At 44.8% G+C, this 23,955-nt stretch overlaps 1 protein-coding gene across 1 annotated transcript in view; it reads left to right on the forward strand.

Annotated features, from left to right (window-relative positions):
- The window catches only part of SUCLG2 (succinate-CoA ligase GDP-forming subunit beta), a 420,935-nt gene that overhangs the window by 165,055 nt on the left and 231,925 nt on the right, over positions 1-23,955 (forward strand). Inside the window, exon 3 of the mRNA XM_086939039.1 lies at positions 18,016-18,115. Coding sequence (XP_086795165.1) covers positions 18,016-18,115 — 100 coding nt within the window. The remainder of the gene's footprint in view (positions 1-18,015; positions 18,116-23,955) is intronic.

Below are 23,955 nucleotides of genomic sequence, written 5' to 3' on the forward strand. Positions count from 1 at the left end.
ATCCCATGAAGGAAGATCAACGGCTTTAGACACTTGACCACCGATGAGCTGTGCCCTTTTACATCAGTCGTACTTGGCAAGACAGACTGGATGATCTGCTCTGTATGCTCAAAGGGGCTAGGTGGTGTCCAAACAGACATTTCTCGTTGGGTCAGTCAGTCTTAACCCTGCTCAAATTGAAACAGTCCTACCCAAACTGCCAGGCCAGATCCTCCCAGAGCCGGAATACAAGCCCCCCAAGACCATTTTCGCCCGTATTAGGGCAAATCATTTGGGTATATCATTATTCCAGTAGCCGACTGTGAACGGGACTCGTCTAGGCATACACGTCCCACTTAGGACGTTGCACTGAAGTATTCCTAGAAGGTGATGGATGGATTGCTTGAATCTCAGCCACTGGTAATTACTCAGGCTCACACCCAAGTCCATCATTACTTTGCATTCCATGCCCCCTCAGTTTGGACAGGTATGGCTCTCACCACTGGCATTCTGATGGATGACATTTAGCAACCAACCTCAGGGTTATCCTTGCATATTTTTACTGAACATTACAGCCTCACGGCCCAAGCACACAGAGACAGACACTTTACAAGGCCAGTGCTGCCTGGTTTTGTTGGTTGATCGTAACTATTATAAAACACACCAATGAGGTATTCCCTTGAGACTCATTCATAAAGTTTATAAAATTCATAAATATTTTTTAGGCTCTCACAGTTTTTAACTGTTATGGGAAGCCTGTTTACAGGAATGTAGTTCTGGACACCTTCAGCATTTATTTATTTATTTGGTTGTTTTATAAAACACCTCGTATAGACGTCATCTTGTTTCTCCAGGTCTTCTGAAATGTGGCTCATTTGGAAAAATCTGGGAAGCTTAAAATGGATGCCAATGTTTATTTCCCTCAAAACATGACTTTACTTATGGAGTTAAAAATACGATAAAGCAAGATTTGTTAATGTGTATAAACATAGATTATAAATGAATTGATCATTCCTCAGCTGTAATAAATCGAGATAAGCATTGAAATTAAAAATAAATGATGCTCTAGACAGAGAATGAACAACTATTACATCTCCTTTTGTGGTAATTTTTGACTTTGTCAGAAGCATATTTGGTTGCCAAAGGCCGTCTGGTTTCATTCTTATTCGTTTAATTCTTCAGAGTATTTTTAATCCACAGCTGTAATAGATGGTTTTCACCATATGCAAGTTGTCATCGCATTTACAATTACAATTTCATTAAGGATAAATATCACGGTCCAAAGTTCTTTGTTCCTTTGCCTGAACACCCCTAGCCCGTCTTTTATTCTGTTTGAACCTATAAATAGCTAATCTGAAGTATAAACAGTTTCATCATGCTGTGCTTGCGGACACCCTGCAACCTGTTAGTTTTATTAGCTTAATAATAGTTCTGAGGGAGTTGTTTTCAATTAATTTCATTTTCCATATGCACATGAAGCTCCACGGGAAGCTAAAATTATAGAGTAGCCATATGGTGCCTCATAACTAACAATTAAAACTAATTTTCTATTCTTTGCGTGTAAAAAATAAATGTGGTTTAAATGCTATGGAGGAAATTAGAGATCAGGCGCAGCTGTGTACATATAGTCAGCGGAGGTCTTTACCTCCCAACTGTTCTCTTTCAGGCCACATTATACTTTTTATATGCAAAATGTCTTGTGCTTGTAAAACATTTACACACTGTACTACGGTCGCGCTTTCTCAATGGTGTATTCTAATCTCTTGTGTGCTTACAGATGTGCTCTGGTCGCTTCTGCAGCTGGGCTATCAGTTCAGAGTCGACGCTGAATCCTTTACAAGTGATAAACATGATAACGGAAGCCGATTGAGAAGTCATGGGTTGATTTACTGTAGCAGAACGACATCACCTCTGTATCCCAGTTTTAAGCTCAGATTCACATGTCCGCGTCCATGGGGGAATAGCCTGATTTTTGCTTTTGTTTTTCTGTTTGATTAGCTAACTGGGCCAACGCATTTTATTTTTATTAACCACTGTACTTGGAAACTGTTGTTTAGACTTATGCGTTTTTTAAATTCTGTTTTTTCTTACGACAGGTTATTGGGTAACCTGGTAATGATTGCTTGTATAGCTATCCGAGCACGTTAAACAGGGCCATAGTTTTAATGTTTTTCTGCCATTTGTTTTCCGATTAGATGCTCACACCCTGAACATCAGGCACATTCAGCCCTTTTTACTTGGCTCACAGCAGTTCTTCCTTACTTAAAAAAAAATCACTGCATAGAACATCTGTGGAGATACAGTGGCACAGTGATAGTGGGAAGTAAAGATGCATTTCTTACTTGCTTTCTCTTTTTTCACTTATGCAGAATAGAGTTCTGTATTTGGAAAAATAAATTACATTATAAAAGTAATAACTCCTGAGGGTGATGCTTGGCAAACATAGATTTAGTGTTTTGATGTGAGTCGCTACACATTTTGTGCGCACACGTTATTTTGAGGAATATCCCAACTTCTATCATAGACCCAAAGCAGAAAGTTGCAGGTGAGTACCTATCAGGTTGATGTATCCTTTAAAGTTTTAATTATATTTAGGTCAATGTATTTGGATAAATAGGATAAAATTAGATGAATATTTATAGAGCGGAATGTTATGCTTTTCAGCATCTTGACGCTAAACACGACATACTACCACCAGTCAGTCCTAAGGTCTAGCAAAAAAGATAGGGCTTTGATGTCTTTCTTTAAAACTGATGCTTTTTTAACATCACTGTGAGAAAGTGGATTATTATTTGGGTTGGATGATAGTCCACCACAAGTAATAATGTCACTATACTTGCTAGGTCCAGTAAAGGTTTCAGTAATTTAAACCTGTGCTCCACACATGGAAGCTATGGCACAGAGCAGAAAGGCTTAATTTAAGAAAATGTGGAAAACCTCTAGAAGTACCAGAACTGTAAAAAGTCGAAAACTTAACACAATAAAAATCCCACTCCAATTTCTAAAAGTAGTGAACACTTTAATGGACAAAATCACAAAAAGATATAGATTTGAATGATTTGTAAAGATTTAAATAAAAATAGGAACAAAATGCGTTGGGCACCAACCGCGGTGTTCGACCGGGACCTAGGTTTTATTTAAGGACGACCATAATGGAGTGCAAATCATATACAGAAACCAGGTTCTATCCAGTCAAAAATGTTACCTTCTGATTTAGTCTCTGAAATGGAGTCAAAAATTCTCCGTGTGGCAAGACAGCAGGCTGTGTTTTTGAGGAGGGCTCCACAGGACCGGATAGCTGTCGGATGAGGCTGCGGCAAAACTTGGTGACTTTTGGTGGGAGAGCAGGAGAAATTCAAGATTCGCCCTCAAGGAAGATCCCTCACTAGTTGGATAGTTTAGCGCCTCTGCCCAGTAAAGATTTCTACATTTGGACTTATTCACTTTCCTGAATCTCTGGACCAGTAGCAATGGACCTTCATGGGACTGACTTTGCAGGTTTGTCACAGTCCCCTGGAACTCTTTGGTGCCAGAAATGAAGCCCCAGGTTGTTCAGGATGTTAGGAGGTGTACACTTTGACACACCCAAGGGTCCTAGGACTTGAGAAACAACACTTGGTGGTCTAGACTCACTCTAATAGAAGCCAAAATCATTCTCAGGGCAAGTCCATTTGGAATTGGTCAGCTGGGCTTTTCATGAGAAGGGCTTCTAGCTGCTTGATATGTTCCTGTAGCTTAACAGGTTGTCCGCCAACTGATCCTTTGAGTCCACTTCTTTGTCCTGGGTACAAGTGGGAGCAGGTCCAGCTCTTCACGTCTCCTCAAAGGCTTCAACCTGCACGTGCAGTCCTTTTTCTGTTCTTCCACAGGACTGAGTCTTCTGAAGAGTGCCCAGGGGTTCCACATGTATGCCTGGCACTATCCTGTGTGTGGAGATGACTCCTGAGCCCTCTGTAACTAATAGGAAAAAACATTTCCAGAGGTAACTCTACCCAGCAGTACCATTGTGTCCCACTGCATAAAATTCCACAATGCCCCTTTCTCTCCAGATGGAAGATAGTGACTCCCTTCTACCCTTGTACAGAGCCTGGGTGCCCACCCCAGAGTTTTGGCCAGGAAAATGAGCAACCTTTCCTCTGTGGTCACTTCACACCAGTTGTGAGGGCAGCTCCTCTCCCATTTGGAATTGGTACCTTTCTGATTAACTGCTCAAAGAAAGGCCCTGCTGAGGTATTGGCTAACATTTGCCAGTGACATGGTAGGGCTCTTGAAGTGAATCAAGTTTCAGGGCACAGCACAGATCGTCCCATGATTCTCCAAAGACGGCTCTGGAGGGACAGATCCATGTCAGATTTGAGCATATCCTCATTTAGATAAATGTAGTTATCTTAAAAATCTGGCATGGATCCGGTCACCAGCACCAACTTTGGCAAGAGGAGCAGAAACACCTCCTCACATTTAAGGCGTATGTTGCTCTAGGCTCAGAGGTTACACCCCATCTAGGGGGCTATTCAGCTACCAGGCTGATGCAAATGGACCTCCAGAGTCTTAGTTCAGTGAGTTTGAATTTCCGCTTGAAGGGTGAAAGACCAGCTGTGAATAATTTGATGAGTAAGTTGTTATCTAGAAGCTACTGGCTAAAAATTGTACTAGTGAGGGATGCTGGTGTTCTTGAAAGTGTTCTCAATGTTACAGTAGATATTTTCCTTGAATATGAATAGTAATTCTACCTCCTTGTGCATTGGTTCTATTCTTGTTAATAAGTGCAGTGTGAATATCATGGCTACACTGTCCACTCAGCCACATTGCTGTTAATAACCCTCGCACTTGCCCCATACCTCCCCATCCGTGCATTTACAAATTTCCCCCATACTGTATTCCTCATTCTGTCAAAGAACCAACGTACACGTTTCTTTTTGGTGGTCATTTGTTGGTCGCAGTTTTTTTTGGAATACAATGACAACATGCATACATTTTTACTTTTACTGTGTATTTTTGCTGTCTAGTCTCTCTTGGGTCGTTTTTCTTTGGTAGGTTGAGTTTGGGCTCTCTTTGCGCGGGGGAGGGAGTAGCTTCTGTCCCCGGACTTAGGCCACGACTCACTACCTTGTCCGATTCTTGTTGTGCCCTGCCATCCGGCGGGGGCTGGGCTGCCAGCGCCGTCTCCGTTTGCTAACCCCCTTCTTTGGTTGGTAAGCCACCTCACCCAGCCGTGAGGCATCTGAATGTGAGTGGTCTTACCCGCTGCCCTTCGGCCAGCTCTCCCAGCCATGAGGCATCCCAAGGTTAGTGGTCCAATTCTGACACACCGCCCTCCGGTGTGCCACTTTACCAACCATTATCCGCGTAGTTCTCGGTTTGCTTGTCTCTGTTCCTCAGCACTGCAACATAGCTGCTCCTTAGGCGTGGGTGGGTGGGCAAAGATTCTGCCAGTGGTGCTGCTCCCTCGCTCCGGACATGAACATGGATCTCACCTTGCCTATTCCACCTAGCTGCTGCCTTGTCCCCATTGGGGGGTTTGTATGTTGCTCTTGGGCCCCCATTGGCCGGGGGCAGCGCCTGTTCCGCGGTCTCCGTCGTAAATTAGCAGAGAATTGTTCTCCCTCTCTGCATTTAGATAGATAAATAAGTTTAAAGTTGTGTTCTGGAAGACTAAGATACTGAAGTTGTAATCGGTCTACCATTGGCGCTAATGTATCCTTAGTGATACAGGATGTGGGCGCTTGAGTTCGAAACTTTTTAGCAACTCAAGCTCGTCATTCAGAGCTGGTGGCAATTATTTTAAGAATAATGCTGCTCCTCCGGGGTGAGGGGGTTTTGATAGTCCCCAACTAGCATGTTCCTACTCTCCCGTCTTTCTCAGCTCCCCCATCACAGAACGAGAATGAGTGGCGTGGGAGGGAGGGGATGCGAGCTTGGCCATAGCCAGGGGCCATACCCAGAAGCCACAAGATGCATTAAAAAAAGAAAAAACACCCTTGCATCATCCTGGGTGTTTTCCCTCTGTCCCTTGGTAGCTGCTGTAAATAAATGACAGCCGCAGCTCGAGTCGCGTAGGCTGGTTTGAGTGGCTCCCTCAGCACTCGTCATTCGTTTACAGCTGCAAAATGAAGTGTCACTTAATTTTTTATATTTTAATTTTCTGATGATTCTGGGGCGGTCATGTTGCGGTTATTAACCATATGCGTTGGTTGATATGAGTCACTGATGACCAGTCGCTATCAGGTTCACGCTTTATTGCCATCTCATCTGAACACAATTGCATTATTAATGTGCCTGTTCTCCTGGAATTCAAAGTCTGATTGGCAGGGTTGTCACGTCAGTGCTTCCTTTTGAGAACCATAACTTTTTAGGGAATTCTGACTTGTAAAACCCATTAGCAACAACATCCTGTTTACTAGCTGAGACCATATTCATTATAGTTATATCATGCACTGTTTGCTGTGAAAATGGAGCCTGTTGTGTTGGTGTCTACATGCTGGAGAGGTAAACCGAAAAGTCTTTCTGTGGGTAGGCTTTGTGCGGGTTTCTTTAACAGGTGCAGAATTTATCACATTCCTTTTAGAAACTGTTTGCTGCTGAGTAGAATGCTGGTGATCTTCTGGCTCATGCTCTCCATTTCTCATAGTCTTCACAGTGATGTCCTTAAAGTATTCCACGTACAAATTTATGATGTCTGCCTGGATTGGTATCCAGCAGTCTTCCTGTGCGGTGATAACTACAAGCATTTCCATTGGTGGAGCAGTGTAGGCTCAGATCTGAACATTTTTACTATAGTTCTTCTCTCGCTCTTCTAATATTGCTGATATTTGAAGAGAAAATTCACGATGAAAGGGACTAAGGACCCTACAGCGAAGAATTCATGCCAAGAGTGTATCTGATTTCGTAGAGACTCTTCGATAAAAATGTTAAGTCTTGTAAATGTCACAAGAACCCCTAGATGCCAATATTGGACTCTTATTATACACGTTGCCTGTCCAGGATAGTTTCCATCCCTCCTTCTATTAAGGAGTAACATATTCAATGCGCTCCTGTGATTTTGCATTGGGAAATTATTCCAATTACATCTAAAGTCTGTAGTATCGTCGGGAGCTCTTTCTTAGCTTTCAGATGTCCCTTCTATCGACAGGTACCCCCCCCCCTCCATGGATTTCACATAAAAATGGTCATACAAAAAATATAAAGGAAACTCATTTACTGAGGCAGTGCATGGAAATCTGACTGCATCCAGGCATTCTGGTTTTACATTGGGCACCACTGCTGTAGATAAGCAGCCTGCTGTTTCAACTGCAGGCACAAGCCTACGGTGCAGCTTCGTTTTGGTGGCCATTTAATGGCCCAGCACTTTATAAGGTGCAGGATATTTCCTTGTGAACGAACCGGACTACCCAATACAATAGGCACCATCTAATCTTTGGTCAGAAAATGCCCATATTTATAGCGGTGGCGTATATTGAAAAACATACTTATGTACAGTTCCTACCTATCAGCCAGGATGAATTTCCTCTTAAAGAGAGGATGGTTCCTACCATGGCAATAATTATTGGTTTGTTATACAGATTTGTTCTTTTGAAACAGATAGATTCTCGAATGTTTGGCTGTGTACTCTTGTATTTGATTTATTTAAAATGGCTACAAAGTGCATGCTTGCTTTATCAAATCCTGCACATTTCAATAGTGAAGCCAAATATTTCAACATTAAAAAGGTAATTTTGATTTAAGACTATGTTCTGTAAGTGAACGGTACTTAATTTAAATAACTTTAGATTATTCGGGTATTTCCTCATTTTGTTTTTTTAAATACCTGCACATGGGGATAAAAATACAGCGGCGAACATTTCCCTTGAATGTATTGTCAGCTCTCGTTCTGCTTTAGTGTGCAGTTATTACCATGGGACTGTGTCTGTTGACAGCCTGCCCTGAAACATGGTAATTGTGTTTTTTTTACTTATGCAGAAGCATAGTAATAATTCACTCCTGATGCTCAGCCTCAGCTTAACCATCGCTTCTAGCTGTAAAATGTGTAGCACCAGCGAAGTGTGCGATAATAAATGGCAAAGCATGCAATTAATAATGTAAGTGACAGAATCAAGAGACTGCCTAATATATCATTATAGGTTTTAATGAGGCCTATAATTTGGCAATAAATATACAACATATTCAAGTATACAATGTTATAGACGCATGATTTATACGATTGTAAAAAACTGAATGTAGGTTGAGGACCACTACAATGAATGCTGTTAAGAATTACTCATTTAGAATAATTGCCTGTATAAAGGGTGTGCCTGTTTCTGCTTTTGCAATTTGTACTTGGCAGGGTTCATTGAGTATTTTGTTATATTGATTACTGTACCGGACCTGAAAGAGGAGTTTCTCTTTTGGCAACCCACTGTTGTCGCTCGTATAAAGAATAACGGCCTCCTCCTAGGTGCCGGATTCCCACCAACTACAGACCCTTTTCTGAGACTTCCAATCCAATCATGCATAGCAGTGGTAGTGTGCCTGGTGGACCTTAACTAGATGGCAGTGCTTGGAGGGGGAAGAGTGCACTGCTACTTGGCCACTGCTCAACCATTTATAACCGGGTCTGCGATATTCTACGCGAGAGGCCAGTGATTTTTTTCCAGTTTTGTGGCAAATTTCTTTTATAGACTTAAGTTGCAGGGATATAAATCGAGATGCATCTGAGAGTATCTTCTAGTATAAAAATGATTAATTTATTAGTCGAAGAAAGGAATCTTATAACTTGTCTCTCATCTGAAGTTATCGGAGTTGCATTTCTTTAATGCTATATAGAACCCAAACCAGAGACACAGTAGGGCAGCTGTCATCCCTCATGAATTGTCAACCTTTTTCCATATATATTTTTTTAATGAATTTGAAGTTATGAGGAAGTTAGTAGGAAGTGCTGCAAGTCAAAATATAGTAGCACTGGTGGAGGCATAGGTGGCTTACTGGCATAGGGGTGAATGCAGAAAATCAGTTTTGCTTTCTCTAGATGGCATGTATGCACACATGCTTCAACCGAGTCACAAAAAATATAAACAAAGAAAAAGGGGCAGAGTAGGAATACCCCGATTCTATAAAGTTGGTCCTGGGGCCCCTTTCGGAAAGGCAAATCACTCCGGGATATGCTCTGTAAAAAGGATGTTTTCAGGTGCACAAAGTGCAAGGCCTGCAGTGATGCTTTAGGCTATGTGTTTCTTTGAGTGCAATGGTTACAAAAGAACCCAAAAAGCACGCCTGACTGCTTGTTTAGTAGTAAAATATAGCAATTAATCAGTTTTCAGTGGGTTTCCTACACATTTTGGCTTCTGTGCCACTGCACCTGCATCACCATTCAAATAATGACTAGCGCCAGCAAGGTAACTGCACTCGGGACTGCTCGATTAGTAGGAAAATAAAGTAATACTCGGTGTTCAGCTGATTACCTAGACCTTTTAGCCCCTGTGCCTCTGCACTATTCAAGTCATGACCCTAGTGCCTGTAAGTTAATTTCGCTTGTGACTGCCTATTTAGTATTATTATGTGGGAATAATTGGTGTTCAGTGGGTTCCGTGACCTTGAGGCCTTTGTGGCACCGCCCCTGCTGCACCATTCCAATCATGACCATAGTGCCTGCAAGGTAACTGCACTTGCGACTGATTGTTCAATGGTAAGATATAGCAATAATCTGTCTTCAGTGGGTTTTCTAGAGTTTTTGGCCCCTGTGCCACTGCACCTGCTGCACCTTTTAAATCATGACCCTAGTTCCTGCAAGGTAAATGCACTTGTGACAGCTTGTTCAGTAGTAAAATATAGCAATAATCGGTGTTCAGTGGGTTTCCTAGAGCTTTTGGCCCCTGTGCCACTGCACCCGCTGCATATTCAAATCCTGATCCTGTTGCCTGTAAGGTAACTGCAATCATGACTGCTTTTTTAGTAGTAACATCTAGCATAATCAGTCTTCAGTGGGTCTTCCAGACCTTTTGGCCCATGTGCCACTGCACCTGCTGCACCATTCAAATCATGAACCTAGTCTCTGCATGGTAAATGCACTTGTGACTGCTTGTTTAGAAGTAAAATATAGCAATAAACGTTTTTCAGTGGGTTTCGTAGACCTTGTGGCCCCTGTGCCACTGTACCCGCTGCACCATTCAAATCATGACTCTTGTGCCTGCATGGACAATTGAAGAACTCGTTTACATCCAGCAATATATGTGTTCCGAAAAAGGCACAGTTGCAGACGGAATCATCATTATTTTGTAGCAAAACATGAACACAGAAGCTTTCATAAAATGTGCCTTTAAACGTATCCAATTCTCCAAAATGAGTTGCCACAGATGTCATAAATAAAGCATATGCTTTACACATCAAAGTGAAAAGCAAGCATTGTTGAATTGGATTATGATGTGGCTGGCTCTTTCCGGTGAAAATAAATTATCCTGTGCTTGACAGTGAATGGACCATAAACAGTGTAAATTGCCCAAGATCACCATATGGTAGGCTGACGCTGAGACTGTAATGCCGTTCTGTTCCTAACAAGGCAGTTTAACAAATTAAATGGATTCACTAAAGAAGAGGAATTTTGCAAAAAACCTGCAAATGTTTTGTGCAGTTGAAGAGAGCTATATCTTTTGAGATGGATAAGTCTAAAATAAACAAAAAAACTAAAGGCACAAACGGGTTCCATGTAGAAAGTACTCTGCATTCCTCTTTCCTATAAACGCTCCCACTTTGAAGTCAGCCGACAGCAAAATAAATACCAGGCTGCCACGAAAACACAGCTTGACATTGGACCTCGGTCTGCGAATGCCCTGCATATGTGACTAAATAAGATTTATTTATTTGTGGATGAATACTGTTACACATGGCTTTAACATGTGTAGGTATGAACTCAAGCTGCACAGCCTAGCACAAATAAAGCCAGGAAATTGAAAGGCAGAAAACGGGACAAACCACAAAGCCTTACAGCAAGCAACCTGGCGTAATGCATTACTACATTAACTTTCTGAAAGCCACAAGATATCTTCACCATAACACAGACAGCTGTGCTGTCTGGTAGGTAACTACTAAAATGGGACAAGTGGATTTTTTAATAAGACCAGTTGATTTCTGTTCATTGTCCCTTGGACAAGTAGACATTTTATGAATGTTTACACCCATGCTGAATGCCCTTTAATTCTCTCATTCTCAATTCAGCCATGTACGGATTAGTCTTTATTCTGTGTAGGATTCAAAGTTTTAACTAAACTCTCCTGATTGATGATACTTATACTAAAAACCTTGGTTTCTGCATTAATTTCCTAAATAGATTACTGGCCATCGCCTGCTCTACGTGATTCTTTTTGCTGTCATTTTATCGAAGCTATGATAATCGAGCAAAACACATCCACTAGTCCAGTATTATTAACATGGTTATATAGGTTTCAAATATTTCCATACAATGTAGATCACAACAGATTGTTTTCCTTTATGCTTATAGAATCTAATCCATGTATGTTTTCTGAACGAGACTCCTTTTCTTTCGGGGATTTTCTCATGTAACTCAATTGATTTATTTTCCGTAGTAGGTTCAAATGCCCATTTAATTGAAGTGCATGTTGAATTTTTGCTGAACTTTTGAATATGGTTTCAAGCTTGCCCAACATTTTCATTGTAGTGATTTTTCATTTAGTTCTTATTTATGCTTTTGAATGGGGCCTTTTTCAACTACGATATCACCACAGCAGCCTGTTGTAGTTCAACTTTCAAGTTGCTTTTTTTAGGTGGATTGCCTAAAAAGCCGGGCTTCTGGCAGTTCACTTTGAACAGAATGTATGACGCTACTACGCCATACATTACCACGCAGTAGGTTACAACGCGGACGTTACATCGTCTGCACTGTTACCACGCTTGGTTTTACATTGCAAGTCGTTTCTACGAATTGCACTAGATGGCGCGCTGGACTTAGGAATATTATAAATTACTATTCCTACTCCATTTAGCGCAACAGCAGGCAATGTGTTGGATTTAAAATCCAACACATTTCCTGGTGTTGCGCGCCATCTATCGCAAGTCGTAGAAACGACTTACGAATGTAATACTGTTAGAACCGGCTGTCTCTAGTTGGCAGAGGTATGCACTTCTGACAAAATAGGGACACTCCTTTTCTAGTCAGGGCAAGGGGATCACACCCTTCGATAATCCCTGCTCACCCCCTTGGTAGCTTGGCAGAGCAGAACAGGCTTATCTCAGAGGCTGTGTGCTAAGCAATTATGACCACATACAGTAATACAGTGAATACACTACAAATGGACACGACACGGTAGTATTATAAAAATAAGTATTTTTATATAAGGCTTAGCACAAGACCAAATAACGACAAAACTGTACACAATCGGAATAAATACGTTGGGAAGGAAAAAGGATAGTTCAAAGGTAGTTTCTTCTTTAGCACGAAAAGTCTTTAGTATCAAGCAATCTTCTTCTTGGCAATACAGTTCTTAGCAACGGGGTAACCCACACGGGGGCTACACGACGTGGAGGCAAAGTTAATCCAAGGGTTCGGCGTCGACCGCGAGGAGCGCTACGTCGAGCCCGGAGTCACACGGACCCCCAACAACACAGTACCTTGGAAAATGAAGCACACGATGATCAGCGGCGTCGAACGATCCGGCGTCGCGCCTTCGGTGTCAAGCAGGCCTCAGCAGGCGTCGTCGATGATGCGGTTGCACAGAGTGAGCAGCGCTCACGGCGTCGGTGGGCACACGGTTGATGCGATCAGCAGCGGTGCAGACACGAGGTCCTCTGGAGCTAGAGCCGTACTCCCACTCACTGGCGTTGCTGCTGGCGTCGGTCGGGCCCGGCGTCCGGTCGTCGTGATTGCTGGTTCTTTCAGAGGCGCTGGATTCACACTTCCAGCAAATAGCACCTTAGCAGATGAAGTCATTTAGCCCTGTGACTTCAGCAGGAGACTGGCACTCTTCCAGTCCTTGGAGATTTTCTTAGCAAGCGTGAGAGTACACACACAGTTCCTCTCTCCTGGTTCCTTGGCAAAAATAAAGAAGCACTGCAGGATTCCCCCAACAACAGCACACTGGCAGAAGGGGTAGGCAGTCCTTAGATCAGTAGGCCTCTTGTCCTTGGTTACAGGGTTCCTTGTCAGAAGTGATCTGATTTCCTAGTTCAGGGGTCCTTCTCTTATACCCCTTCTCGTCTTTGATCCCTTTGTCCATGCCGGGGATTTCCCAACTTCCTGGGTCTGTGGTGGGTGGAGCTAGGCAGTAGCACCTGGCCTATTCATTGAGCAGGGCTGGGTCCTCAGACGCCCAGCAGGAGGTGGAGCCAGCATTGATACTGGCAGGAGCAGAGCTATTGCCCTCCTGGCAGGAGGTGGGGCTAGGATCGTCCATGGCAGGCACAGAGCCATCAGTCGCTTAGCAGGAGGTGGAGCCAGCATTGTATCAGGCAAGGCAGGCTATCAACCACTACTCTCCCCCTACTCTCAACGTAAATGTCCCACTCATCCCACACTGACTCATCCAGACCTGTGGAGCCACCCAGCTCCTGTCACACACACGCAAGACCAGCAGAAACCAGATATGATTAGACAAGAAAATAGACCCTTTCTAAAAGTACTATTTTCGAACCCAGGGCCCAAAAACCATCCACACCAACGGATGCGTAGTTAAACCCCGAGTTCAGGGATACCAAACTCGACATTGCACCATGCTCCCCGAGCCAGCTAGGATCATAGCGTTAACAATCCCGGCGGCCCATTCTATCCAACGGAGAGCAGGCTACCTCACAATAGTGAAGCACGAAGATGGCGGTACTTCACTATCAGGACATGCCAACTTGGTCAGGCGTGTCCTACCTTAGACGTACAATGCACCCTGCCCGTGGGCCTACCATAGGGGTGACTAACATGAAGTCAAGGGAAGGTTGGAGGGGCTGGCAAGTAGGTATACCTGCGCAGCCTGCGTGACAGTACAAGACTGCACGTGGGTCTCGCAATGACCGACCCGTAGACATTCTTTTACGAGGCCGCTCCTGTGGGTGGCACAACACGTGCTGCAAGCCCACGAGCGGCATTTGTATTTACAAGCCCCGGCACGCCTGGTGCACTAGACTAGGGACTGACAGTAAACCAAAATAGGCCATACATGGATACAATAGATACATCAATTTAACATCGGGAGCACTTGCGCTATGGCACTGATCAGCAGTGACACGGCGCCCAAAGCATATACCAGCAAAACATCGTAAAACAGTAGAGGCAAACAGAAAAAATGGAGGAGAGACTCAAGCCAATGATGTCAGGTCTAACAAATACCATGCGCGATAACAACGCGGACGAAGTAACGTCCGCATTGTAACCTACCCTTGTGGTATTGACAGCGTTGTAAGCACTGTTTCCCCTTTGAACATGGTTTAATAAGCAAGTGTTCCTATTTTTTAAATTGTAGTCATAGTTTAATCAAAGGTTATCAAAATCTCTCTCTAACTCTCTCGATATATATATATATATATATATATATATATATATATATATATGTAGATATACACATTCTGACAATTTATTTTTGCAAACCATAAAAATCGTCATGTGAATTCATCTAAATATGATCGAGTGTACAATTTTAACATCATCGGAGGTAACGGCAGATCTAATTGTAGAGAAAGTGTTGCAGTTCCTTCAGTTAATAATGAGATGTATAACCGTCCACATTTTACCTTACAAGTTCAACTTCTACCTGCTTCAACTTCTACCTGCCTGTTACAATGCTAGAGTCCCGGTCTTCATGTTAGTCTCTTAGAAGTTCTATAAATGAGTTGTTGCCCATCAACTCACACTTGCGTTTTTGAGGTGGACAGCATGACTTGTTTTAACATGCTATTAACAAGCGCTGTGCAGTAACAATCGTCCCTAAAGGTTCACCCTCCATCAGCATGTACAACTGGGGCCGTATTATACATGCAGCACATTTTCCTTCATTGCGCTGGGCACACCTTTTAAAAGGTGCACCCAGCGCTATGAAGGAGAGTGCACCTTATTATGATGAATGCGCTGCCATCAGCGCAACTGCAAACTCGTGCTGCCCTGGAGGCAGCACATTCCTGTGAAAAACAGAGTGTCTGCTTTGAAGCCGCTCCGTGTTTTCACAGTGCATGCGGCAACCCGCCTGCACTTTGAAGGGGGAATAGAGATCCCCTTGCAGGCGGGTGTAGTGAGTGACTGCACCTGCTTGCAAGGGTTTGGCTTGGAGGTCCATGGGACCCCCTTTTCTCCTCCAGACGGCAGCCATCAGGGGGTGCACTGATAGTGTGGCTTTTGAGAGATTGTTTACCTCTGCGCCCGCAGCTGTAATATAGCGCGGTATTCTTCCTTTACATGGGGCATGCCATCCATGCAAATTAAGGAATGCCCTCTGAAGATGGTGCTGGCGCTTTATGTTCACCAGCGCTAGCGGTATTAAAGAAGAGTGCACACAAGAACCTGCGGCCCCTTCTGTAATAAAAACCAAAGTGCCTCGGGCCGCGCAAAGCGGGCGCAAACGCTCATTGCACCCCTGGGCCACTATGTGTAATACGGCCCCTGGTGGATAGTAAATAAGTACACTTTAAAAGTGCCCATCAAAAGCCTAAATAAGAGTACTTTTTCCCGGCATGTACTCTAAAGCTTACCCCCTGGTCATCGGTATTCCTAAGCAGTGTTTTCATATCTCATCAACTGAAACCTTTTTTTAAAAAAAATGTTGTTGTACTTTTTACACTATGTTCGAATGTTGCTATGTACATGCTTGCAATTACATCATCGATTCAGAAAAGAGGGTGGTGATGAACAGATAGTCTGAATTAAGCAGACAACTCTTACCCAGTCCAAAGATCAGGGCTTGATCCATCACCGTTTTTTAGCTCACTGCACCATCCCAGCTCAGAACCTGGCTACATGCAAATTAGTCTGTCCCTGGCCCAGTGCATCATGGGAACAGGGCAGACCAGACTACCAAGCCAATTCTTAACTGGAAAGGAGACAAGCTTCCGGGGACCGGTTTCTGGCATTTCAGCCGTCGTCGGCCCGGCTTGCTTGAATCCTGATGGTGCAGTGAGCAAGGGACTCATGTCTGAGTATACCCTGCCACACCTATAGTGGCCAAAAGCAATTCAGAAAAGGGGGTGGTGATGAACAGAGTGTCTGAATTAAGCAGACCACTCTTTCCCAGTCCAAAGATCAGGGCTTGATCCATCACCGTTTTTTAGCTCACTGCACCATCCCAGCTCAGAACCTGGCTACATGCAAATTAGTCTGTCCCTGGCCCAGTGCATCATGGGAACAGGGCAGACCAGACTACCAAGCAATTCTTAACTGGAAAGGAGACAAGCTTCCGGGGACCGGTTTCTGGCGTTTCAGCCGCCGTCGGCCCGGCTTGCTTGAATCCTGATGGTGCAGTGAGCAAGGGACTCATGTCTGAGTATACCCTGCCACACCTATAGTGGCCAAAAGCGATTCAGAAAAGGGGGTGGTTTGCTGAATGCAATTACATCATGGCTGTTTGTATTCAGGGAATTTGCAGTGTAAAATTGAAAGCGCATATTGGCTACATGTATACCTTACACAGTACAGTTGGAGTTGCTGAAATATCTAGTGGCGTCAAGATGATTAATTATAAGGAGATAATTGGTTGCACTTAGTAGTTTCTTATATGACTGTAAGACTTAGCACTTGTTCGCTATATGAGGATCGGACATAGGACTTGTTTAATGTAGGAAGATCAGATATAGGACTTTTTTGCTCTATCCACTATTTGCAAAGTCGGAGAAGCTGCCTAGGGTTCTATCGCTGCCAGAATGTGCATTTGGGGGTAAGGTGTTTCCAGGTGCCAAATTTACCAAACTTCATTTGGCCTTTAGTACATAAATGTCTAGTTTCTTTTTATAACTGAACTCTGTCCACTTCTTTTAGGTCGAGCCTACAGGACAGCACGAGCTGTCTGGTTCTAAAGACATATTGTGTACTTACTAAGACTTTACAGGGGGTTTACAACCCACCCATTGCTTATCATTGGTTGGCTTTATTGTCACTCACTCGCTTGCGTCTTATTCATTGACTTTCCTTGACCCAGCTTGTAGATCGTGTGTTTGTCACTCCCCCGGAGCATTGCAATTTTACCTCCTCTCTGAATGACTACCTTCTGTCTTTCCATTGCTCACTTTTTCGGAACTAGTTTTTTGCTTATGCACGTCACTTTTTTTCCTCATGTGCTTCTTGCCCACCAAATATCTACTCTCTGCACATAGTATCACTAACTCCCATCGGTTGCAAGCGCACTTGTGCGTTTCTCGTCCCACCCGTGTTGCTCTTCCTCGTGTCCTGTTTTTGCCTTCCACTTACTCCTTATAGCTTCCTTACTCCTTATAGCTACACTTACCCGTTCCTCCATTGCCCTTGCACTGCCAGTCTTTTTTTTTATATATATATCTATTAATATTTGGAGGGGGAGGCTAGGCAGCACATTTCTACCTGGCATGCTGCCTTTAAAAAAGGGCTTTTGAGATACTTTTTTTTCTTTAAATGTACTGAATTACCTTGGATCAGTAAATGAAAAAAATAGATTCCCATGCATAGTGGTGCATGTGCATGCCTACAGAATGATGAAGCATTGGGCCCTTTTTTTCCGCATCATCGTCAAAAACATTAGAAAAAACAAGAAGGTTCCAAAGGGGGGACCTTTTGGATTTCCCAATGTTTGTTGAATCGATGCCTTCAGTCTGCGATGTTGTACACTTTCCCAATTACTGCAACTAGACATTTGGAGGTGAAAAAAACAAGAATTCAGCAACTAAACAGCACCATAAATGTATTTAACATACACATGTATTTAACACCATCAATTGTTCTTCCAATTTCTTAAACGTCAAAGATGAAGAAGGTGCCTGTGGGAAAGACTACATTTCTGCTATATCCTTTGTTCTCGAAAGTGCATTTAACATTGGGCGAATTGTTATTACTGTTGTCAAATCGTATCCAAATAGAAAACTAAACGAAAAACTTTATTTTTTGCTCCATAGAGGCTCGTGAAATTGTTTTGAAGGCTCAGATATTAGCTGGAGGGAGAGGAAAAGGCGTATTCAGCAGTGGTTTGAAAGGAGGAGTGCATCTTACTAAGAAGTAAGTATTTCAAATATATTCAGAGAGCTAGTGCTCGAGGGTAACCATAATAATTATTTAAGTTTAGATGTAGAATTTCAGCTAAAGAACGAAAGTGTAATAGTACTAAGGCTGTACATAAATGATTGGTTGTTAATTAAGTGAATGCGCTAAGGATAGAAGGCAGTGGGGTATTGATGAGTTGTAAATTATGGGTGCTTATAAATATAACATGAAGGTCTCTGCAATCTCTTGTTGGGTCTGCCATTAATGGTGGTGCAGTAGGCAGATTCTTGCTGTGAAACTCTACTTTGTTGTCAATATGTTCAAGTATGTCGAAGACCAGAAGTAAAACAATAGCTGACCATCTTCGCAAGGTGTGACCAACATACTTTAAAAACATATTTTAAGAATTCTTTGAAATGAAAAAAAAAAACATATTTTAAGAGAATGGTACTCCTAACAATGGAAGGTCGGAGACCTCAAATCCTATTGTTCAACTCTAGCATGTAATATAATTGCGCTTAAAAGCATACTTACTGATCACAATCAGTAGTCCTCTAGCTATCTCCATGTTTCCTTCAGTGGTGATGGAAATGGGTGCGTCAAACTTGCTCGTAGGCTTTTCCCCCTTGTTTTTGCTTTGCTGCCGTTACAGTAGTCACCAGTTTCCAGCATGGAGAGTGTCTACAAACGTAGTGGATGGGGAAACCTCAGCAATGAAGGGGGGCATTAAAGAGAGGTAACCAATGAGAAAGATGTGTAAAAGATAGTAGGAAGAGACTCTAGGCCCACTGCCTTATTTGCAGAGGTAGAGGAAACAAACAGCCATATTCATCAACATGAATTGCGCTCGCAAATGGCCAGATTCTGAGAATCTGGCCGTTTGCGAGTGCGATTTTTGCATTTGGGATTCATCATCCCAAATGCAAAAAATCGCTATTACCGAAATCGCATATTTGCGAGGAATTGGATTTAAGGAATCTCTAATAGAGATTCCTTAAATCCAATTCATCACCCAATTTGAAATTGCGAATTCGCAATATTTGGTCACAATTTACCACGAAATCTGACTTCGTGGTAAATTGCGAAAAAAGAGTAAAAAGCACTTTAGTGAATTTTTTACTTTTGCATGTTACACACACACATGTCCTCTGGACATGTGTGTGCGCAACACCTGTTCAAATGTGCATTTGAAGGGTGCTACAGGGTGTCCTTTGGACACCCCTGGCACCCTTCAAATCGCAATCTTATTTGCGATTAGCAAATTGCTAATCGCAAATAAGGAATAACTCCCCATTCATTCCTATGGGCCTTTTGGCCCATAGGAATGAATGGGGAGTTTTTCCTTATTTGCGATTAGCAATTTGCTAATCGCAAATAAGGAATCAGTAGAAATCGCAATAAATTTTGCTAATCCTACATGAATCCCGTTTTGCGAGTCCTTAATAGCGAATCGCTATAATTCGCTATTAGGGCCTCGCAAAATGGGAGATTGATGAATCAGGCTGAAAGTCCCTTAGAAGATATAGAAAGGTGGAAAGGGATAGCATGTTTAGGAAGGGGGTGTAATGTATGTTTCTGTGTCAAAGTTTAAGCACCATAAACTGTGAACCTCAGTCAAGTCGAAGTCTGCCCTTAGTGGCTTAGTCAGCAGATAAAGAGGAGGAGATTTAGCGCATGGGGGTGGGATGGCTCGTGTGGAGGTTTGATAATGGCGAGGAAGTGCAAAGGATAGTTAGCAGGTCAGAGTGTAAAGACAAAGATTGCTGGAAAGGTAGTGAGCAGAAGAGGTTGCAAGGGTATTTGTAAAGAAGGGTGAGTAGCTTAAGGAGTACTCTATTTCATGCTGGCCATGCTGCATGTTCCAAAGTAAATTACTTTATCTAGGGGAAGTAGCCCAGTTTTGCAAAGAAAATAGTTAATCAGGGTCTTGCCACAGTGGAAACAAAAGTTTGAACAGACTCTGAAGATGTTGCACCATGGGAACTGTATAGTTTATGTAATGGAGGTGATAAAGATAGTTCATCTCATGTGGGCACTGACGTAGACTCTAAGCATTAGGTTCCAGGCTGAAGAAGTGAAGGTGATTCTATATGGGGAAGCATATGTCATGTCTTGTGTGCAGTAGATGAGAGGTTGTATATCATTTCAGATTTACCATAGTTAAGAATCAAGGAGTGGTAATCCAATTAGTGACCTAATAAAACACGTTTGCCACCACCTGGATTGTAGTGGGGAGTGAAGATGATAATGAGACATATATTTGGGTGTCATTCAGAAACAGGTAGTACATGAACCCGCAGATCAGGTAATCTTGCCAACTAATATCTCAGAGCTTGAAGATGAACAGAGGACTAAGGCCCGGGACTTGGGAAACACACAGAGGGTGGGTAGAAGTGTTGTAGAAGCAGCAGGATATGGAGAAGATGCAGTTTGCAAAGGAATAGGTCAGGCAGAGAGATGGAGAAAAGGGATCTGGTGGTCCGGTATGTCAAAGACTATTGTAAGATCTTGGAGAATGTTGATGGAAAAGTGGTTACAGTGAGTTGTGTTGCACCAATTAATTCAGGACATAGAAAAAAAACAGTCCCTCTGTGTTGCTGACAGAATTGGAGTGTGTAAAACTGTCCCTGGTTACAGGGATTGTGCCAGAAAACATAAATGACAGTCACTCTCTTGGGGAATAGAATGATAAGAGATGTGTTTTGGTAATTGATGAGGAGCAGGGTGCATACGTCTTTTATTGTGTATTTGTTTTAGTGGGGATTACGACTGCAGTTTTGTTTCAGAATGAATATGTGAGCAATGACATTTTTACTAGCATATTGATGATCTGTGGAGTGAAAACGTTGGATGTGGCCTATCATCGGCTCATATTTATGGTTGGCATGAGTATGCTTCTGGAGCGTCAGCCAAAGTTAAAGAGATCGGAAGTTTGTGGAGTAGACCTGAGACATACTGTAAACCTTCTTTCATTCCGGAAAAAACTCAAAACACACCTCTTTCCCAAATGCGTGTATATTCTCAGTCATTCAAGGGTTTGGATGTTGAGCCATTTGTGGATGTGAGAGCACATTATTGCATGTAGTGTGCATGCTTTGGAGGGTAGGAAGTGTGCTGTTAACTGGTTTGTTTTCAAGGTTCAAAGACTTTCAAGAAGAGGAATGTGGGTGAGACATAGAGATCATAGTTAACCTGTGCTAGGTAGTGGGTAAGAAACTACTTCATTTTTATTATGGTCCCCCAATTTCTACATGTGTAGATTTGCTAGCTTTAGAACTCTGTGCACTTTACAACTGCTAAAAAGTAATCATCGGATTCTTGTTGCCTACCTTGTGGAGCATAGCGGACCTGCTGCTAGCGGACCTTTCCCTCTTCACCACCACCACCCACGACTCGCCGGACCCGCTTCGCGGGTCCCGCAGCGCGTCGACCGGCAGAGGGCTGTACCAGGACCAAAGGAGGAGCGCGGGGGCAGGCAAGTGTTCCAGCGGGGCTGCGAGCAAGGCAGGGGACTCCAGTGACCAGGAGCCCCTGCGCGCCCAACCAGCAACACCTGGGCTGCTCTCCCCGCTGGCCACGCCCCCCCGCTCACGGACTGAAAAGTAGCCTTCTCCCCAGCGCCTGTGGGACACCTCATCGGATTCTTGTTGCCTACCTTGTGGAGCACAGCGGACCTGCTGCTAGCGGACCTTTCCCTCTTCACCACCACCACCCACGACTCGCCGGACCCGCTTCGCGGGTCCCGCAGCGCGTCGACCGGCAGAGGGCTGTACCAGGACCAAAGGAGGAGCGCGGGGGCAGGCAAGTGTTCCAGCGGGGCTGCGAGCAAGGCAGGGGACTCCAGTGACCAGGAGCCCCTGCGCGCCCAACCAGCAACACCTGGGCTGCTCTCCCCGCTGGCCACGCCCCCCCGCTCACGGACTGAAAAGTAGCCTTCTCCCCAGCGCCTGTGGGACACCTCATCGGATTCTTGTTGCCTACCTTGTGGAGCACAGCGGACCTGCTGCTAGCGGACCTTTCCCTCTTCACCACCACCAGCCACGACTCGCCGGACCCGCTTCGCGGGTCCCGCAGCGCGTCGACCGGCAGAGGGCTGTACCAGGACCAAAGGAGGAGCGCGGGGGCAGGCAAGTGTTCCAGCGGGGCTGCGAGCAAGGCAGGGGACTCCAGTGACCAGGAGCCCCTGCGCGCCGAACCAGCAACACCTGGGCTGCTCTCCCCGCTGGCCACGCCCCCCGCACACGGACTGAAAAGTAGCCTTCTCCCCAGCGCCTGTGGGACACCTCATCGGATTCTTGTTGCCTACCTTGTGGAGCACAGCGGACCTGCTGCTAGCGGACCTTTCCCTCTTCACCACCACCACCCACGACTCGCCGGACCCGCTTCGCGGGTCCCGCAGCGCGTCGACCGGCAGAGGGCTGTACCAGGACCAAAGGAGGAGCGCGGGGGCAGGCAAGTGTTCCAGCGGGGCTGCGAGTAAGGCAGGGGACTCCAGTGACCAGGAGCCCCTGCGCGCCCAACCAGCAACACCTGGGCTGCTCTCCCCGCTGGCCACGCCCCCCGCACACGGACTGAAAAGTAGCCTTCTCCCCAGCGCCTGTGGGACACCTCATCGGATTCTTGTTGCCTACCTTGTGGAACACAGCGGACCTGCTGCTAGCGGACCTTTCCCTCTTCACCACCACCACCCACGACTCGCCGGACCCGCTTCGCGGGTCCCGCAGCGCGTCAACCGGCAGAGGGCTGTACCAGGACCAAAGGAGGAGCGCGGGGGCAGGCAAGTGTTCCAGCGGGGCTGCGAGCAAGGCAGGGGACTCCAGTGACCAGGAGCCCCTGCGCGCCCAACCAGCAACACCTGGGCTGCTCTCCCCGCTGGCCACGCCCCCCCCGCCTATCACCGAATGACAGCACAGCAGTAGTATTACTAGGAGTACAGTATCCCGGCCTCGCGGGAGCGAGCGGGAGCGACCGGGAGAAGCCCGGGACAAGGGCGGGACCGTCTTAGGCCGTCAGTGGCCGAAGGAGGCCGGGCTGGGCCCTCTCTCTTGACTCCTTCTTGTGCCATAACCAAGGTAATGCCCTCGCCTACACACCGGGAAACACCCTCAAGGGATGGAGCCTCCAGCTCCGGGACTTTGGATAACTATTTCAAACCCAATAAAGGTGAGGCGGACATGGACGGTTCCCTTGAGAAACGCAGGGCGGAGCGCAGGCGCTCCATCGAATCTATGAAAAATAGGCCCTTGATTGACATCAGCCCCTTCCCCACCACTCAAGAGGGAGACGTGCTACCCAGCAGTCTAAATATTTCGACACTAGAGGATTTCCCTGTCCTACTAAGGGAAATCCCCCCCACTCCAGGGATAGCGCTTGTACAAAACATAGAGCCAGTCCCCCTAGAGACTTCTCATTCTCCTGTCAACCTGGTAACCCAAATTCCACCTATCCAATTGGCCAATAAGAGCAAGCCCAAAATAAATGTAGTGGTGGAGTTACATAGGCCCCCACCCAGTAAACGTGCTCGGAAAACAACGGGGGGGGCTGGGGAAACCTAAAATATCCCATCTGGATTTTGGCAAGAAAAGGCCAAACATTGTTCTACCGGGGAAGCATACGGAGATAGTGCCTCCTCCTAAGCTCTCAAATCCCGGTACCACTGCCACCACCAAAGAACAAGAGGGTATTACGCCAAATCCAAACAATCCACTCTCTGCTAAGGGGAACATTGAATTCCTACTCCGCTCCCTTCTACAGCCCATCACCGACAGCTTAAAAAAAGTCGAGATTAGGCTCACCTTACTAGAAACTTCTCTCACTACCCTGAGCACTCTAGTAAGTAAGCAGACAAAGCTAGT

Source organism: Lissotriton vulgaris, chromosome 9 (genome assembly GCF_964263255.1).
Source record: "Lissotriton vulgaris chromosome 9, aLisVul1.2, whole genome shotgun sequence".
NCBI lineage: Eukaryota > Metazoa > Chordata > Amphibia > Caudata > Salamandridae > Lissotriton > Lissotriton vulgaris.